The 18993-nt window shown below is 41.7% G+C and overlaps 1 protein-coding gene across 2 annotated transcripts in view; it reads right to left on the bottom strand.

The window, feature by feature from the left end:
* Window positions 1-514: 514 nt before the first annotated feature.
* KIAA1958 (KIAA1958 ortholog) overlaps window positions 515-18993 on the bottom strand; it is a 141066-nt gene continuing 122587 nt past the window's right edge. For both annotated transcript variants that reach the window (XM_070795287.1, XM_070795286.1), the window contains one exon: window positions 515-17487. In XM_070795287.1, coding sequence (XP_070651388.1) covers window positions 16681-17487 — 807 coding nt within the window. In that variant the 3' untranslated portion in view covers window positions 515-16680. The remainder of the gene's footprint in view (window positions 17488-18993) is intronic.

Below are 18993 nucleotides of genomic sequence, written 5' to 3'. Positions count from 1 at the left end.
TCAGAAGATCTGAAAGCAGGGACTCAAACAGGTATGTGTGCACCCACATTCATACCAGCATTATTCCCAAGAGCCAAAGGCGGAAATAACCCAGATGGCCATCATCGGATGAAGGAACAAAGTGTGGTATATACATACAACAGGATATTCAGCCTTAAGAAGAAATGAAATTCTGATACATGCTACAACATAGATGAACCCCAAAGCCATATGCTAACTGAAAGAAGCCACAGAAGGACAAATATTGTATGAGTCCACTTGCATGAGGTGCCCAGAACAGTCAAATTCACCAGAAACAGAAAGTAGAGCGGTGGTTACCCAGGGGCTGGGAGAAGGGGGAAATGAGTTATTGTTTAATGGGTACTGAGTTACACTGGGGAAGGCAATGGCACCCCACTCCAGTACTCTTGCCTGGAAATCCCATGGATGGAGGAGCCTGGTAGGCTGCAGTCCATGGGGTCGCTAGGAGTCAGACACGACTGAGAGACTTCACATTCACTTCTCACTTTCATGCATTGGAGAAGGAAATGCAACCCACTCCAGTGTTCTTGCCTGGAGAATCCCAAGGACAGGGGAGCCTGGTGGGCTGCCGTCTATGGGGTCGCACAGAGTCGGACACGACTGAAGCGACTTAGCAGAGTTACACTACTGGGTGGTGAAAAAATTTTGGAAATGGATAGTTGTGATGGTTACATAATAATGTGAATGTACCTAACGCCACTAAACTGTAACATTTAAAAATGGTTAAGATGATAAATTTTATATATATTTTACCATAATTTTAATGTAAGATCATGTCTTTAATAAGTTTCCATCTCACTAGGAGTAAAGCCAAAATCTTCATAATGGATTACGAATCTACAAAATGTTGTCAAATGAGTCTATTTGTTGGAACAAAGAGAATTTAGCTGAAAACAGGCAATCAAAGTTAAAATTTTCTCCCCCTTGAATCTTAATATACTCTCTTTCTCCCTTATAGTTAGTAAGCTTTTCTATGGAGAGGCTGTTGATCTCCTGAAAATGGCCAGTGACCAAAATGACGATTGGAAATTTGAGCCAAAAGTTATATGTGATTTCACCTCGTGAAAACTAACAGTTTAGTTAGTTTTTCTAACTCGTGTTAAAACTAACAGGTTTGACTGATAATGAATGTTGCTCCCTGGTCCAGAGTGATATTCTCTGCCGCTTTGGTTAGACAGACTAGCCTGGTCCATCCAAGAGAAAATGGTTTGACCGGAGATGCTCAGCGGTTCCACTCTGCCGGGAGGTGGTGATATTTTCTCATACCCTGCTGTCTGCCTTAATGTCAAGTAAAAGTACCTTTGAAGAGACTGGGATATCCCCCCGGTGTTCACTGCTGACCCCTCTGCTTGGCACGCTCTTCTTCCCGTTACCCACACTGTTATCCACGTAGCTTGCTCTCTCAGAGGTCTCAAGTCTTTACTTAATGTCATCTTTTCAGTAATGCCTTCTTGGACCACTGTATTCAAAACTTCATCTATCTCAAAACAACCTTGCTTACTTTTTCTCTGTGATGCTTGGCACCCTCTAATATAGAATGTAATTAACTTTTTAATTATCTGCCTTCTCCCACTAGAATATAAGGGCTGTAAGTGCAGATACTTTTCTGTGTGTGTGTTTTACTGATATATGCCCCCAGTGCTTAGGATGCGTGCACACTCAGTCACTTCTGTCGTGTCCTACTTTTTGTAACCCTATGGACTGTAGCCCGCCAGGCTCCTCTGTCCATGGGATTCTTCAGGCAAGAATACTGGAGTGGGTTGCTGTGCCCTCCACCAAGGGGTTGTCTCAATCCAGGGATTCAACCCACATCTCCTGCATCACAGGCAGATTCTTTACCGTTGAGCCACCGGGGAAGCTGTGCTTAGGATAGTGTCTGGCAAATTATAACAAGTGTTCATTTTAATGAATAAATGAAATAAGTCTAATCATCCAAAGAGAAAACTGGCATCTTGGTCCCCAGCATGGACCCTCTCCCCAAGCAAATGTACACACAGACATTCAAACTACACCTATAATCTTAGGGGATTCCTAGACTCCTTGAAGCCCAGCCATGGGTGCCAGTTAAAACTCTTTGGTCAAAACCAACATAGCTGTACCTCTTTGGATGATTTTTCAGTGCAATCTTTTGGAAACCATCTCCATGCCACAGATGTTATATCTACTGGGAGTCTCCCAGGAGATTCCAGAGCCTTGCAATATTGTAGCAAACACAGTGAATCTGGCAGCCATAATTCTGTTAAGAAAACAGGAGTGTGTGCCAGCCCCTCATTATTCATTACTGAGCTATTAATTCAAGTTCTCTTAGGAAAACATCCAACAGTGGAAAGACAGGCTCTGAGCAGCCACAGCTGAAGCGCAGCCCCTTGCCTGCTCTCCCAGGTTAGCCAATTCGTGGGGCAAAGGCTCAGCTGCTCCCTTTGAACACACCTGGCTCCTTGGGGATGGGAGTGGCCCTGTAGGGCGACAGTGACCAGCTAGTAGGTCCAGTTCAATGTTGCTAACTCGCGAGGCTGCTAACCCAAGAGCATCGGCTGCTCCTTAGAGGAGGAGTTCACGTGTCCGGCATGCTAGACGAAAACTGAAGATCAAGACTTTCACAAAAGAAAGGGGTGAAGGTAGAGGAGTGGGTGGAAGGAGAGGGTATGCCGGGCAGAGGTGAAGGAGGCGCTGGCCCAATGCAGAGAGGAGAGAATGGGGTAACAGCACGAGCCGGCATCCACATGGAGGATATGGAGCTTTATCATAAGGGCTTTGGAGAGCCATGGGTGGGAAAATGACGTAATAAGGTGTGCACGTACTGAGATTTTCCAAAGGAGCAGTGGAGGATAGAATCGTGGAGGCACGAAAACCACTGAGGTTGATGTATGTCATCCTGGGGCAAATGGTATGGGCTGACCAAGCTGGTGGCAGAAAGGAGAATGGGAAGGGAAGAAATTCAAGAATTATTCCCTGTAGCCCAGATGGTAAAGAATCTGCCTGCGATGCAGGAGACCTGGGTTTGATCCCCGGGTTGGGAAAATCCTCTGGAGAAGAAACTGGCAATCCAACCCAATATTCTTGCCTGGAAAATCCCATGGGCAGAGGAGCCTGATGGGCTACAGTCCTTGGGGTCACAGAGAATCTGACATGACTGAGCAACTCACACTACTAACACTAAGTTAGTAGTGGGATTATCCAGAGACGGAAACACAATGGAGGATGGGAGGGGAACGGGGAAGAGGGAAGACGGAGGTCGGAGAATAACTGCCAGGCTTCTGCCTCGGGCAGCACGGTGGACATGGGTGCCATTTCCTTAGGGAGACGTGCCGGTGGGCCAGGGGGCTGGGGAGCCTTTCTCAGCTGGGCTTCCACTAGAGCAGTAAGCGCTAAGGCCTCCACCATCTGGAAGGAAGGAACATCTCTCCCCTGATCTAGAAAGGCACTAGCTCTCCCCGGGAGAACTGAGCGAACAGGCAGTTGAGTCGAGTTCTGCGTTCTGTGGTTTGGATGGAGAGCCCCAGTTGAGAAAGGTTTCGATAACATAGGTCTGCTTATGCTCAGGCCCTGGGAGTGGGTGAAATCACCCTGACCAAGTGTATAAAACTGAGTCAGTATGAATGAGAGTCAACGGATGAGATGCCTGAAAAAGAATCTAGAGACGCAGCGAAAAAACTTGGAGACAGTGAGGCCTTAAGTCATGGAAGCCAAGGAGAATGGTGGCCAAGCTGCTTCCCACAGGGTGGTTATTGTGTTACGCTAGAGAGGATTCTTGAGGTGTATATAGGTGAACATTTTTAACTTCAGTAGTTATGTATTTTTATCTCAATGTACTGCAAGTAACACAGCAATTATGTGGCAATATAAATAACCAGGCATGCGTGTGTGCTAAGTCGCTTCAGTCATGTCCAACTCTTTACGACCGTATTGACTGTACCCCACCAGGATCCTCTGTCCATGGGATTCTCCAGGCAAGAATACTAGAGTGGACTGCCAGGCCGTCCTCCAGGGGATCTTCCCAACCCGGGGATCGAACCCGTTCTCTCTCATCTCCTGCACTGGCAGGCAGGTTCTGTCATTAGTGCCGTCTGGGAAGCCCATAAACAAGCATAGCTAATGGTTATTATTTTTTGACAGTTGCTAGGTACTGGTCATTGTACTAAGTGCTCTATATATGTTAAAATCCTTATTCAATCCTCACCACAACCCTACAAGGTAGGTATTATTATATCCATTTTAAAGATGAAGAAATGGAGGCAAAGAGAGGTCAAATACCTTGCCCACGATCACAGAACTAGGAAGAGGCAGACTTGGAATCTGAACCTGAGAGGTTTGACTCCAGGAACTCTGATTTTTGAAGAAGTACTTATTTCTAGCTTTAAAATAAATTCAAGTTAAAAAAAAATGGATCATTAAAAAAAATAGTAAATAACAGAATAGCTATCACAGAATTGTGGAGGAGGGACGTGAATGACTGGCACTTGGGCAACAGTGCCCTGTCTGGGTTGTTACACTAAGGGAGAAATGCGTGACAGAGGACTGTGCATAGTCTGCACATATCCTGAGACTGTAGGACAAAAGGAGCCATCCGGATCATGCTGTCCCCTGCCTAGGGGAAGACTCAATTATATCCTTTCAATTCTGGGCCATTGTCCTAGGGACCGACAACAGCAAACCACAAATACAGTATTAACTATTAACTGTCGAAAATGTTATTTGCTATTGGTGGGCGTTAGATTCTGTAATAATGTCCTGAAAGATTCACAGGGTTCTTTAAATGTGACCAAACTCTTACACATTATTACCATACTTAAGTGTATTAGAAATGTGCTAAATTACTTCCTTGATTGCATTTGGAACATTTCAACAGCTGAGTACATTGTAAATACTCCGGCAGGAATTTTTATTTCTCATCCTTATTTCTTTGGGATCCCATGAGAAATACAAGAAGCTTGTTTATTGCTGAAATAGATCTTGTTTAATGTCTTTCGTGTCTGTCCCTGGTGTGTTCCCAGCAAAAATGGTAGTGAAAACGGTCCTAAGCAGAGCAGGAAATAAAATGGAAACCGAGCAGAAACGGAAAAGGAAATGTGCTGGGGAAGGTAGACAGGCTGCACACCAGCTGGGGCTCCAGGTTCTAATCTGGGAGAGTGAGAAAGAGGAGATGGACAGACCGAAACAAGCCAAAAGGCACGGGTCACGAGAGAGACCCTCAGGCATTGAGAGATACTGTCTTGACACCCAAGGGAGAGTGGGGGCACCAGGCCACGGACACGTCTGTGTCTGTCTACCCCACACTTGCACGCTTGCTGGTCCTTGTCTGCAGGTTCTCTGTTCTTCCAAGATTCTGGTAGCATGTAATTTCCAGAGCAACACCGTGAGGAGTATTTGTCCTCAAGGCCTAGAAAGCCCTGTGCTACCCCAGGCCCTTGGGACCCCAGCTCAGGGTGGCCATCTTCACAGCACTTTCAGTGTGGTGGATCACATCTCCATCGTTAGACATGTTGTACCCATCTCCACGTCATACCTAAGACCACTGGAATCAGTTCCCCAGATCTTCTCTCTATATTAAACTGAGAGACAAAAATGTGTTCCCATCTGGTAGAAATTTCACTTGTTTTTGCCCTTACTACTGCAACTCAGCATTCTTGCCTGAAAATTTCCCTCGGGTATTATCTAGAGGATCTTTCTTATCAGCATCGTTACTCTTGACTTTCCTTAGGTCCTTCTTTTCAGCTTGAAAATTCTGTGAATCTCTACGATTGGTGAGGAGGGTTGGGGAATCTCTAATAAAAGAATTTTTTTGTGTGTTTGTTTTAAACTCTGCCTTAGAGAAAATTTCAAATATATCTACAAAAACCCAGGAGAGTATAGTGAATTCTCCTGTACCCAATGATCTGCTTTCATAATGATCTACTCTGAGGCCAGTTTATGTACTATCTACACCTCCACCTTCTCTATCCCTCTGGATTATTTTGAAACAGATTCTTAACTATTTTAGCATAAATCTCAAAAAGATAACTTTTAGAAATCTAGTGCAGAAGTTTTTAAATGTGGGTTTATATGTGTAATGTTGCATGCAAATATGGATCTTCTTCAGAAGATGACCTATAGCGCTCATCAAATTTTTTAACTGGTTCAGGAGTCTTTTTAAAAATTATAAGCAAAACAATGAGCAGAGATGAAATTTGCCTTTAGGGTCAATAACTGTGAAGGAAACTTCTCATCTTTTCACTATTACCACATTATACTTATCCTTAAGTATTTTTCAGAAACTTGTTTCTTAGGAATTATTTTAACTCTTATATATCTAGAGAGCAGTAAATTTCAACTTTAAAAGGCTTTAGGATTAAATGCACTCCCTTAAAACCATAAATGCCACCTGATGCAAAGAGCCAACTCACTGGAAAAGACCCTGATGCTGGGAAAGACTGAGGGCAGGAGAAGGGGGCAAGAGAGGATGAGATGGTTGGATGGCATCACCAACTCAATGGACATGAGTTTGAGCAAACGTGGAGAGATAGTGAAGGACAGGGAAGCCTGGGCATGCTGCAATCCATGGGGTCGCGGAGTCGGACACAACTTAGTGACTGAACAACAACAAAGTCATAAATACTAATTTAAAGAGCAGAAAAACATTAGAGACATATATACAATGGTCAATATACAGTCACTGAAATTTATTGCTCTCTCTATATACAACAGTTAAGATCATTCCTAAGAAACAAGTTTCTGAAAAATACTTAAGGATTTGAGAGTTTCCCAAATGGGCTCTCAGCCCACCTAGTGAAGAAACTCAAGTCAAAGAACCAGAGGGAGAGTCAGTCAGAACTCTTTCACCCAGAGCAACAGCCAGGAGACACAGAATACAGGTACAGAGCAGCTCAAAATATCCTAACATTTTGCAAAATACAAAGGAAAACATATTTCCAGAAACATGATACTAAAATAAAAAAATCCAGAAACCATACATACTGCTGAGTAAGTTAAAATGACTCAGTTATTTTAATAAAACAGACATAAAATATACATTAACATTTTATTTTTAAAAATCTGGGTTAAACAGTCAAGCTGCATGTACATAAACCAAACCGAACAATACACCAACAGCTTAAAAAAAAAACCCAGAACCTTGCAAACCGTTAAGACTCCACTAGACTATCAATGAGAGGGCTGGGCTAAATGAACAAGAAACCCTGACACTCTTATGACAGAAAATCAAGGTTTTGCACGCTTTCCCACTCAGGAGATCACATGTGCACAAAAATAGGAGTAAATGTGCAGGCCACACTGGAGGAAGAAAGAAAAAGTTGAAAATGATACAATAAAATAATTCAAGGTACTGACCATTTCCTCTGTCATTCAGAATGATGTTCCCAGTATTAAGAAATTATGGACAGCCTCTCTACATTAAAAAAAAGATCCAAGACAACAAAAACATCAGGACACAGTTTTGTTGCTATCTTTTGGAAGATACAACTACAGAGAAAGCATTACCATTTTAAATAAAAGCATCGTGTTTCTTGTCCAAATAGTTAGAGTGAACAGACTTTTGTCAGTTATAGCCAAGCAAGAGGAGACCCTGCGAAAGGTTACACTTGGAATTTATCCATAAGAGACTCCTTCCATCTGGAAGAGGTTTTGCTGTGCTTCAGAAGAAAAACTAAACAAACGAAAAGCAACCCACTCACTTTTCTATCGCTAAATTTAAAGCAAACGTGCTAAGGCTGTTTAAAATGTAAATTCCAGTTTCAATTGTCATGACCACTTGGGGGCACAGACAAAACCTTCATACCACCAGGAAGGACCTGAGCAAGGTCAACGATACTCAGTATTACTGGGTGTTTTCAAGTCTGTCCAGTGCAACCAAATGAAAACCAAAACGAAGCAACCCAGGTTTAAGTTCTAACACTGACACTGTAGACCCTGGAAGTAACTTAGTGAGCTCTTTTGTTTTTGTTTTTACGGCTTTTCTTCTCTTACTGTCTGAATTTAAACACAATTACGTAAAACTTCAATTACAGCTGAGGAAAGCCCCTCAAATGCCTCTGGCCAGTTTGCTGTTGTTGAAAATGAACTTTTCTGGCATTTGTACTCTTGTAAAACAAGTTTCATTTCTCCTGGTCTCTTGTTACAACACACATTTATCTTCTGTAATTTTCTACTTTTGCACCTGCTGTTAGTTCTGAGTTTGGGAATAGTGGAGAAGCACACAAGACGGCCTCCACAAGCTCTGGTCTGGGCTCTCAGACCCCAAGACAAACGTGGGGACCCCACTCCCTATTCTCATATGGAAGCAAGGGACCATCAAGATAGTGTTTTAAATGGTAGTGAGGAAAATAGAGCAATTATACTTGTAAAAAGATATCTAAATTTTCTATTTATACTATGAAAGTGAAAGTTGCTCAGTTGTGTCCGACTCTGTGACCCCATGGACTGTTAGAGTCCATGGAATTCTCCATGCCAGAACACTGGAGTGGGTAGCCTTTCCCTTCTCCAGGGTATCTTCCCAACCCAAGGACTGAACCCAGGTCTTCTGCATTGCAGGCAGATTCTTTCCCAGCTGAACCACAAGGGAAGCCCGAGAACACTGGAGTGGGTAGCCTATCCCTTTCGCCAAAGGATATTCCTGACCCAGGAATCGAACCGGGGTCTCCTGCATTGCAGGCGGATTCTTTACCAACTGAACTATTTGGGATCAAGTATTACTTCAGTAATTAAAAAATGAAGAAATACAATGCTGTGAGGTGGCAACTGTTTTTCATTTTCTTGTATTAGTTCAGTCCATTTAGTGAGTGAGGACTTTGGGCATTTTGGGATATGTGGCTTCTGGCCATATTATCTATTTAAAAGCAAACATATCTTTCTTCTAGTGGGTAATGATCTGATACTGCAGAGTCCCTTGAAATCATATTCAGTAAAAAAAAAAAAAAAAAAATTTTTAACCAAGGTTTGTAGGTTACAGTATATCTTTATAAGAATAGTACATAATATGGTTTCTTTCTTGAATGTCATAAGAATATGTCCCTTATCTTTACACATAAACTGTGTACAACACATAAATGTTATCATATCCCAGAGTCACTTTCCCCCTCAGAATTCCCTATTGTTTCCTGGCACTTACTTGGTGCAACAGCGAAAAGTCAGTCTGGAGTCTGACTGAATGAAAGGCTGCAGGATTTTTCATTCTCTCTCCCTGGTAGTTTAAAATTTTGCCAGGAGGTGATTAGGAACAAATTTCACTTTTGGCCTGGAATGCAGTGAGACCTTTCAATCTAAACACAGATTTTCATTTCGTTCAGGGAAGGTTTCATTTTTATAGTCTAATGATTTTTTTTGTCAATCTGGTCTTTCCATCAGGAAAGCAAATGTCAGTAGTATTTAGCTAATGTTCTGTTTTTTGAATTCATTATCTTTCCCATATTTTCTTCTGTTTCTTTTGAAAGAACATTAGGAAGAAAATATCAAGTTTGTCCTTCACGTTTAGTTTTTTTTTTTAAGCATCAGTATTATTTTCTATTTCCAATGTGGATTTTAATCTGTTACTGTGTTTTTAGCTCCCTTGAAATCCTTCTTTCTGGTCTTTTTCATTGTATTCCACTGTCTTTCTCGTTTAGTCCATCCCCATCTTAAGGTAACATATTACTGCCACATAGAAGTGATTCTTCAGTTCCTTCAAATATGACACAGAGAATTCTAAAATTTTGTTCCCTGCAGGAGATCACTTTCATTTTCAAGTGTTCTGGAAGCTATTCATTTTCCTTGGTTCAGTCATATTTTTTTTTAATGCCCCGTTTTTTCCTCTATTCTCATACTTAAATGCTGTCCTTATCCCTCAAACTCCGTATTTGCCTTTGGTTATGCCATCTGTCCACCTAAGTGTTTGTCAAATCCCTTCTTTTGGATGTACAGGTTGAGGATAAAGAGATGTGCATATTTCCAAGCCCAATTTCTACTTTCACACTTTGCTATTGAAGTGGCATCCTCTTCCTTTTTACTGCTTGGTTTTCTGGATCTCTCTATGATCCTACACTGTATGTGAAAAATCACAATATTTGCATATTCTGCTACTTGCTTATCTACTGTTCCCGTGTTTTTCTCAAAACGCATGATGCCACTGATAGGCCCTCTCTGCTTTCTGCTCACGTGTTAGCCCCAGGACTTGGAGTTGGACTGAATGAAGAGGAGGTGGCTGGGGAGATGGAAGAAAGGGCGGGATAGAGAATCTGGTTAAGAGAAAGGATAAGCCAGTTACTTCTCTAGCGCCAGGGCTTTGAGTAAGGAGACAGACATGGTTAATGAGAACAAGTATTAAATACCTTTCAGATTTTCTGTTTCACAGAACCTCTGTTTCATGAGTCAAAACAAAAGAAAGCAGTGAGCTACAACCTGAAACGTTTTTTCAGTCCGCCTTCAGATGCCTTGTAAATTGTAAGATTTCTCCTAGATTCTAGAATTGAGAGGCAGCCTTCTTCTGGGTCTTTATGAGTGTTTTTCTGGGAAGGCTGGAACTCACCAGAGGCTTCTGCTAGCCAGATGTTCTGCCAGACGCAGTCCCGTTAATGAATTTTAAAAAAATCCAAATCTTCCCAGCTATGGTATAGAAGGAAGATTCTGGATTAATTTTCTAGTCTTCACTCCACTACTTATTGTCTTGCTGACCTTGGATGGGCTCTTTGGTATCTCTGAGTTTCCATTTCTTAATGGTAAAATAGGGGGATTTGCCTAGGCTATCTCAGAGTTAACAATCAAAACAACCAGAGCCTTTTATTTTTTTAAGTCTCATAACAGAAAAACATGTACTCATAAAGGAAAGAACAGAAAACAAATGACTAAATAAGTATATTTTGCTATAAGCATGCTTTAGCCTAAAGATTGTAAAAATTCTCTGATGTCAAAATTAAAAAGCAAAAGTAAAAACCCTGAGCATATAATTGTGACGTAGGTTAGGAGGTCCTTTACATTTCAGCAGTAATACCCATGTCAAAAGAGGTACACTTTGTAAACGACTTGACTTTTATTAGACTAAACTGGCATGATCATCTCCCTTTAAGGTGGACAAAAGATAACACAAGTAATTTACTGGATAAACACAGAAGGTTCTCGATAAGCAGACGATGTCATACTCATTCACAAAAAACAATCAGGCTTTCCAGGAATTACTGAATTATATAAAAATACTGAATTAGTGAGAAAGCACATACAAGGTATGACACAATATAGTTTGAGAAAAAATATTTCCCAAACAAGCAGAAACTGTTTAATTTTTCAAAAGCTCTGTGATAGGGAGTTCACTGGTGGTTCAGTGGTTAAGACTCGGGCTTCCATTCCAGGGGACATAGGTTGATCCCTGGTTGGGAAGCTAACATCCCACATACTGGACAGTGTGGCCAAAAAATAAACATTAAAAAAAAAAAAAAAAAGCTCTGTGATAAATTGACCTCTTTGGGCCTGAAGAAGGTAGTTTAGGGTTGGGGTTTTTGTTTGTTTTTTTGGCTACCCATGTGAGATCTTAGTTCCTGACCAGGGATTGGGTTGGAGTCCATGTCTCCTGCTCTAGGAGCATGGAGTCTTAACCACTGGACCATCAATGCCTTGAGCACATTTGGAGTGAGAAGACTTGGGCTCAAACTTAAGTTCTCCAATTTATTAACTCTGTGAGACTTAGGGAGATTTACTTAACTTCTCTGAGCCTTGGTTTCTCAGTTAATAGGAATAATTAGACCTAGCTTGCAGAGCTGTTGTGAGAATTAAATGAGAATACAAGGCAGCCATGAGAAGCAATTACCATAGTCAAATCTGAATCTTTCAGAAACTTATTGGAGTAAATCAGTAACAATAACTACGGCTAAATGTAAATTAATCAAATCTGTTTTACTGTTTTATTTAGGAGCCCATTCTCATCTCAATGTCAGGGAGGGATCTACCTAATTGCTTTTAATATTAATGGAAGCAATATGCATCTACATATAATCCAGTGATCTTTTTCTGAGTCTTAATAACTATTTCCTGAAATTATTAACTTCCAAATGAACCACATTAGATAAATAATAAAGTATTTTAATTGAGCATAAAAATCTGATTCTGATCAACAATGAAAACATAAGGAACTTCTCTGGATTTCTTGGGCTGTAAAGAACTAGAAGTGCTGAAAACCATCATCATCATAATTGGAGAACTTGGCCAGGACAGGAGACCTCCCCCAGAGGAGTTTTAGGAAACCCCCCGGTGTCAGGATACATGGGTACAGAACAGAGCAATTTCCAGATAAACTAGTTCTCATCTCCCAAAGCCACCTCTTCCCTTAGAAAGGGAGTTTGGCTTTAGGTCATCACCAGTCTCCCCCTCATGTTTTTGCTCAGATAATAATTTATATGGGAAAATACAACAAAGATTCCTACCTAAGAACTCTGCCTAAACAAATTTGTTTTCTCTTAAAATAGAGCATCATTAAAAGATCACCCCCAAAGTAAAAGCATTTAAAGATACACATGAATTTGAAACTTTTAATGTATTCTTCGGCTCAGGGCTGTTGGTTAACTCAGTATGTATGGGCCTTAACTTAGACTAAACTGGAGCTCCTTAGAGGAAATGAGGTAACTCTTCTTTGAGGTCTTCATTGTTTGTATTCCTGGATGGCTAAAGGTAATTGGTTACTAGCTCAAAAATGGTGAGCAATCCAGATTTCAAAAAAAGCAACAAAGGGATGTATTATCTGATAAGCGTAATATTTAAACATTTTAAGTGGTAACAATACATGTTAATTACCAATGGTCATTAGGTGTTGGCCTAATCTAAGAAAAATAATCAATATTCTGCTGCCTCCAGAGATAACAAAATATTAATTTTAAGGAGTTGTGAAACTTGAAGAAAATTATTATTCCTAAAGAAAGCATTCCAATATACTGAGAAGCACTCATTGAGGAGACTGAGTGTATGGTCTTGAGGAATTAGGAATTCTGCCTCCTGGTTTTGCCACTTCCTGACTAGATGGCCTTAAGGAACTGCAGGGACGTTAACACTGACCACTCTGGAGATGATCAATTCCAATCATCTCACCGGACAGCTGAGGAAACGGAGACCAGCACTGACCACCCGAGGAGAGAAGGCGCTGCCAATCTGGCCATCCTTCCTGTATAGCCAGAGGCTTCCGCTTCTATGGGAGGACTATTTTGTCTAGATTTTCTCCGCGGCTGTCTATGAACATGCTGATAGAAGTAGGCACAGTGCTTGATGTTCTAATAAGGCTGTATTGAGATAAAAATCAAAGTAACAAGAGTTTCACACTTCTACAAACACCATGAGTCAGTCAGGGCAGGTTAATACAGCACATAACCCAAGGAAAACTGGGAAATGCCACATCACTGAGGAGACCAATCCTTTCACAACTTTGGTTAGGTTTTCCCATAACACTCCCCTTTGCAAACACAGTAAACAATGGAAAGCTTTCTCACAAAGCCTCTCAGGGCTTCTCTGAAATTCTTTAATCGTTTTTGCTTATATCTGAGGTATCCGGGCTTCGAGGTGTAGGAGGTAGAATTTGATGTGTTGGGTATAAATGTGACCAGATTATAAGGTTTGGTTTCCTCTTCAAGTTTAACAGTTTAAAGGAGACTTTCCATCATGGAAGGAATAAGTGGTATAAAGCAGATTAGCTGAATATCATTATTGCTTTTCCCAAAGACTGTAGCTAAATAGGGAAGACTTATTGCATAATTACTGTGTGTCCAGTGCTGTGCTAACGCCTTTACATTTCAATGAATCACACCCTTAAAGCTGATGCCCCAGGTGTCTCTGGCAGAATAAACTTCCCAGGGGAGACTGGGGAGATTCTGGGGAGGAGGTACCAAGCAAGCAGGGCTCCCTTTAGAGCAGATGCAGAAACACTGCAGGCAAGAGCTCACCCACAGGCCTTGCGGGGTCCTCCCGAAGTACCTTCAGCCCCACCATTCCTGACAGGAGCCACGGCAACTTCTGCCTCTGTGAACATGCCAATTCCCCCTACTCAATTCCACTTATGAATTAAAAAAAAAAACAACAACTACAGGTAAGTGGAGAAAGTACTCATAACCTTCCCCTTTTCTCTTGGGGTTCTCCCTTCCGCTGGCTTATCAGGCCAAGAGGAGAAAATCCCCGAGATCCCAGCAGGTATGATTTAGAGCTGGCTGAAAAGACAGAACGACGGCCTGAGCTCTGAAGGCTAGCGAGCTAGCTACGCAGCCCCCTTAGATCGTCTGACCGTGGACACAGCCGTGTAGCAGGACAGGTGTTTGCCAGGTTAGCGGGTTTATTACGTGTTCCTACCTATAAGCTTAAAGTGTGTGTGCACACACACACACACACCCCTACATACAAATACACAGTGGATGGCGCAGAGCAGCACCTGATACATGTGCTCTTTCTCACTCCCAGTCCCCAAGGAGGAACGGGAAGGGCATTTAGGGCAGTTTGATGAAGGGCAGTTCGGACAATGAGATAATGACTCTTTCCTTCCATCAGGCATCACTGGGGATTCTACCTCCCGACTCTAATCATAATCATCCCCTTTAGAACTCTGAGGGTTGAAAGTTCACCACATGGGTGATAAGCGACAAAGCTGAGGCAGAGACTGTTATGCAGCTGATGAAAAGCCACTGTCGACAGAAAGATTATAGCCCCTGGATCAGTTATTACTACTTTTGGAAACGTTAAAATCTGAAAAGATCCCAGCGACACCTAACGGCAATTTTTTCTTGAATCTATTTAAAATAAAAATGGAAGTCTTATTAATTAGGCTGCAGGCTCTGCCCAACAGTTTCACATAGGTTATATTTCTGTTTAAGAGCAGTACTGACAAGAAAAATGACCATTTGCTATCTTCAAGTGAAATTTCCTTTGGGTGTTCAGCAAGTGAGGGAAACTGTACCTCAGGTTCTGTCTCTTTTTAATCAAAATCCTAAAATCCCTATAGGAAACCACAACAGAACAGTAGTCAATAGCTTATAATACTGCTTATTACATATTACCTGTTATTTACACACAGATGGAGACATACCAAAGTTAATCTACATTCAGGAAAGATCAACTAATAAAATAAGTGTTGCAGGAACTAAAAAGGGAATAACATGAAACCTTAAGGCAGCATTGGTTGAGTCCTCTCCAGTAAAGGAAGTATTACATATTTCAAGGGCCAGTGAATGATTTTTTAAAAACAATTAATACTGAAACAAAATTTTGAAAAAGAAATATGACTAATTTTAGGACTCCTGCAAAATGAACGTATACTGGAATTTTAATTGTGGGTTAGAAAGCACACACAGGAACAAAATGGTGTGAGGTTGTGGCAGTCTTTCCTCAGATACAAAATGAAGATTCCCTAGAAGTTATTTTTATCAATTAGTACTCTTTGGGTTCCTTTTTTCATTTATAATTGAGAGCAGTTATTGTAACTTTCTGTTAATGTGTGAATAACATATGGTCAGATTAAATCCCACCTGAGTGAAATGTGTTCACACTGTTAATAGCCTATCACCGGTCTGATTTTTACCATTATGTCCTTGATGCTGGGTTTGCTTACCTGGTAGGCTGGCATATCATCGTGTGCCAAGCATTGGTGCCAACCTCAAATGATGACATCTCTTGTGGCTGAAAGAGTCATACTTTGACAAATATACTTCAAAACTCTTTAATAAAAACACATTTGGGGATTTTTTTTTTCTTTGCAGCTTATTTTGTTGGATTTTTTTCCTGGTTAAGCCTGAAAATTACTTTCAGTTGTTTTACAGATCCAGTGCTATATGCTGACAGAACACTGCAGGGCACAAAGAACAGATGAAAAAAAACCACAAAAAACCTCTAAACAGTGTTCAAACGAAAACAGCTTTCACAGCACACTGAGAAAGAAAATGTAGGCACTTCTGCTTCAGGAGGTTTTTCACGTTTTGATCACAGATCGCTTTTCCAAGACACTTTCTCTCACTGCAGGATGTTCCCTCGAACCACCTCGTTCACTGGAAATCTTGTTCTCACAAGCACTGTTTGGTGTATTAATCTTTTTTCATAAAACTGTCTCCATTGATGCAGAGCTCAAGTTCCTCCCAGGGCTGAGAGCAGCCCTGCTTTTCTATCAGCATGACTGAGTGGAGCTCCATGACCTTCCACCAAGCAAGGCTGCATGCTCTGCAGGGTCAAGTTATCCACCAACCAAACACAGAGAGGAGTGCCAAGCACAAGTTTTCTCCCGGAAGTAGTTAACCTGTCTGCCTCTCTCCTCCTAGATCCTTACTGTAATTCATTAAAGTGTTTAGAGTCTTCAAAACATTCTAAAGCTACTAGGCTACTGGGATTTTTTTTTTTTTTAATGACTACTGAAAGTTTTTTTTCTTCTTTTTTTGAGAAAATCTGTGCTAAAAAGGCACTAGATAAAATGAACTTCTTTGCTCTTGTGTATGTAGTCATTTATACATTGTATTAGATTCTATAATTTAACAGAGGTGACACACATCTGGATAAAACATTCTAAATCTTCACTTGTCTACTTTCAGTTAAAAAAACAAATCTGAAGTCAAAGAAACAGGAAGTCCCACACCCTGACCATGAAGTTATGGTCGTCCCGGCGGCCTCGGAGCTCTAGCCTTGGCTGCAGGGGGGAGCGCCCCCTGACTAGGATGAGTCGGGTAGTGGCCGGGACGCAGGGGGCACTCACTGGCAGCAGCTGTGGGAGCTGAGCCTTCTGGACACCTGAGTGAATGAGACGAAGGTGAAGTTCTCACAGTTTTCCAGCTTGACCTTCTTGGCTAAGTTCGGGACAACTCCCCGAAGAGACCGCAGGCCCATCCTCTGCTCCTCATACCACACCCTGCCCATGTCTGCAGCCTCCTTCCTGGCTGTAAGGTAGAAAGGGGACTTGGCCTCCATTTGGGTGGGCGGCCGGTGGACATACATGTACTTGTAGAGGAGGCAGTAAGGACACTGTTTGTGGCCCCTGGAATGCTCGTGGTAGATCTTGCCATGGCAAACGCGGGTGGAAGCGCTCCGGCTCTCCCGCTTGACGCTGTCTGTCCGGGCGAAGTAGGAATGGTTCTGCGGGTCTGTGAGCAGCTCGATGTCGCCGTACATCAGGTCGGCATGCTCCTGCAGCGTCCTCATGTTCAGGTACTGGCTGTTGTACTTGACCACGGTGGACAGGAGCGTGATAGGGCTGTCATCCCCCAGACACCCCGTCTGCCACATCTCCTCCTCGTCCGAGACGGAGAAGTAGACGATGTTGCGAGAGCGGGCCCCTGACATCCCTGCCTTACTCAGCACCCACAGCTTCTCCTTGAGTTTCTTGGTGGACGAGCTGAAGGTGCTGCTGGTGATGGAGAAGCCCACCCCTGCGTTCTTCAGGATGCGGTCCAGGCCTCGGCGGATGGCGTGCAGTGACGTGGCCAGGAAGTCTGAGCCGTCACTCTTCTTTACGGTGACGTAAAAGTTCTCGAGCAACTCGTTCAACTTCACTGCAGGGATCTCAAATGAGACAAACACTGAGGTTACACGTTTTGCGGACACCCAGGTAGCCAGACCCCTCCTTCCTTCTCCTGATCCTCACTGGGGGCTGTGCTGGGGACAACCCTCTAGAGGGCTGCCTTCTTAGCATGAAATAATGGAAAAAACAGTGGGCCTCACGCTGGGAGATCTAGGTTCTACACTAGGCTCTTTAGACATCAGTGTTTCAAGCAACAAGACAGGAAATAATAATTATACCTTCTCAAAGAATTATTGTAATGCTTAGGGAGATCTAGGTTCCACACTAGGCTCTTTAGACACCAGTGTTTCAAGCAACAAGACAGGAAACAATAATTATACCTTCTCAAAGAATTACTGTAATGCTTAAAGTAGTGGACATGAAAGGGTTTGTAAACAGTAGTGAACACATATACACACAACAGAAGTATACATACACATATGTTTTATTACTGGCCTTTGTAACTATTTGTCTCTGGAAAGCCCTTTCTTCTCTTCTCTAGCAAATCATTTCCTTCCCTCCTCTTCAATAAAATCCAACCATCCTCTCTGAACCATGCCTGAATTAAACTGATCAAACTGAATCATTCCAACATTAATTTCCTTGATCTCTGCACTGTGTGGCACAGCTGGTATGAAACATTCTATAGAGAAGGACGACTGACATGTGCAATTTGTACAGCAAGATTTTGCCTTGATTTTTTACCTGAATTTATCTGAATAAGTCTGGAAATATCTCTGACTTAATGCTCCACAGAGTTTCAATATCAATATTTGCTCAGAAGATATGAAAAACTTAATGATTATACTGACAATTAAAGACTGCTCCTTAGGTATGGTAGGAGGAGCAGGAAGCTTGGCTGGAAAGAAAGCTTTACTTTCAAGAGGAAGTCATAAAGATAAAACCAGACCCTGCTCATTGTCAATTTAGGTTGAATACACATTCTAGGACAAAAGATCGTCTCAATACAAAATGTTTTAAAAGTAGACACTATACAGGTAACTTTCATTCTTCTAAGAGCCCTTGGGTCAAAGAGAAAATAAAAACAGAATTATACATTAATGAATGACCCAGAGGGATGGTATGGGGAGGGAGGTGGGAGGGGGGTTCAGGATGGGGAACACATGTACACCCGTGGTGGATGCATGTTGATGTATGGCAAAACCAATACAATATTGTAAAGTAAAATAAAATGAACCAAACTGAAAACATTAGATATCAAAATGTATGAGATGTGTCCAAATACATTCCAAAAACATCACAGCCTTAAATGACTTTGTTAGATACTTTATTGAAAATATGAGAACATTATTCAACACAAAAGGCTAGAAAAAGTAGATCAAATTCAAAAATAGAATGAATCAATAAAAATAAAACAAATTAATGAACTGGAAAAGATCCTAGCAAATATGACAGAAAGAAAGAGAAGGAAAAGGAAATATACATATAGACAATTTCAGGAATGAGAAAGACTATAAGTACCAAAAACAACAAATATTATAAACTTT

Source organism: Bos indicus, chromosome 8 (genome assembly GCF_029378745.1).
Source record: "Bos indicus isolate NIAB-ARS_2022 breed Sahiwal x Tharparkar chromosome 8, NIAB-ARS_B.indTharparkar_mat_pri_1.0, whole genome shotgun sequence".
NCBI classification, from domain to species: domain Eukaryota; kingdom Metazoa; phylum Chordata; class Mammalia; order Artiodactyla; family Bovidae; genus Bos; species Bos indicus.
Note: the sequence above shows the minus strand (reverse complement) of the source record. Positions and strands in the feature narration are given on the sequence as shown.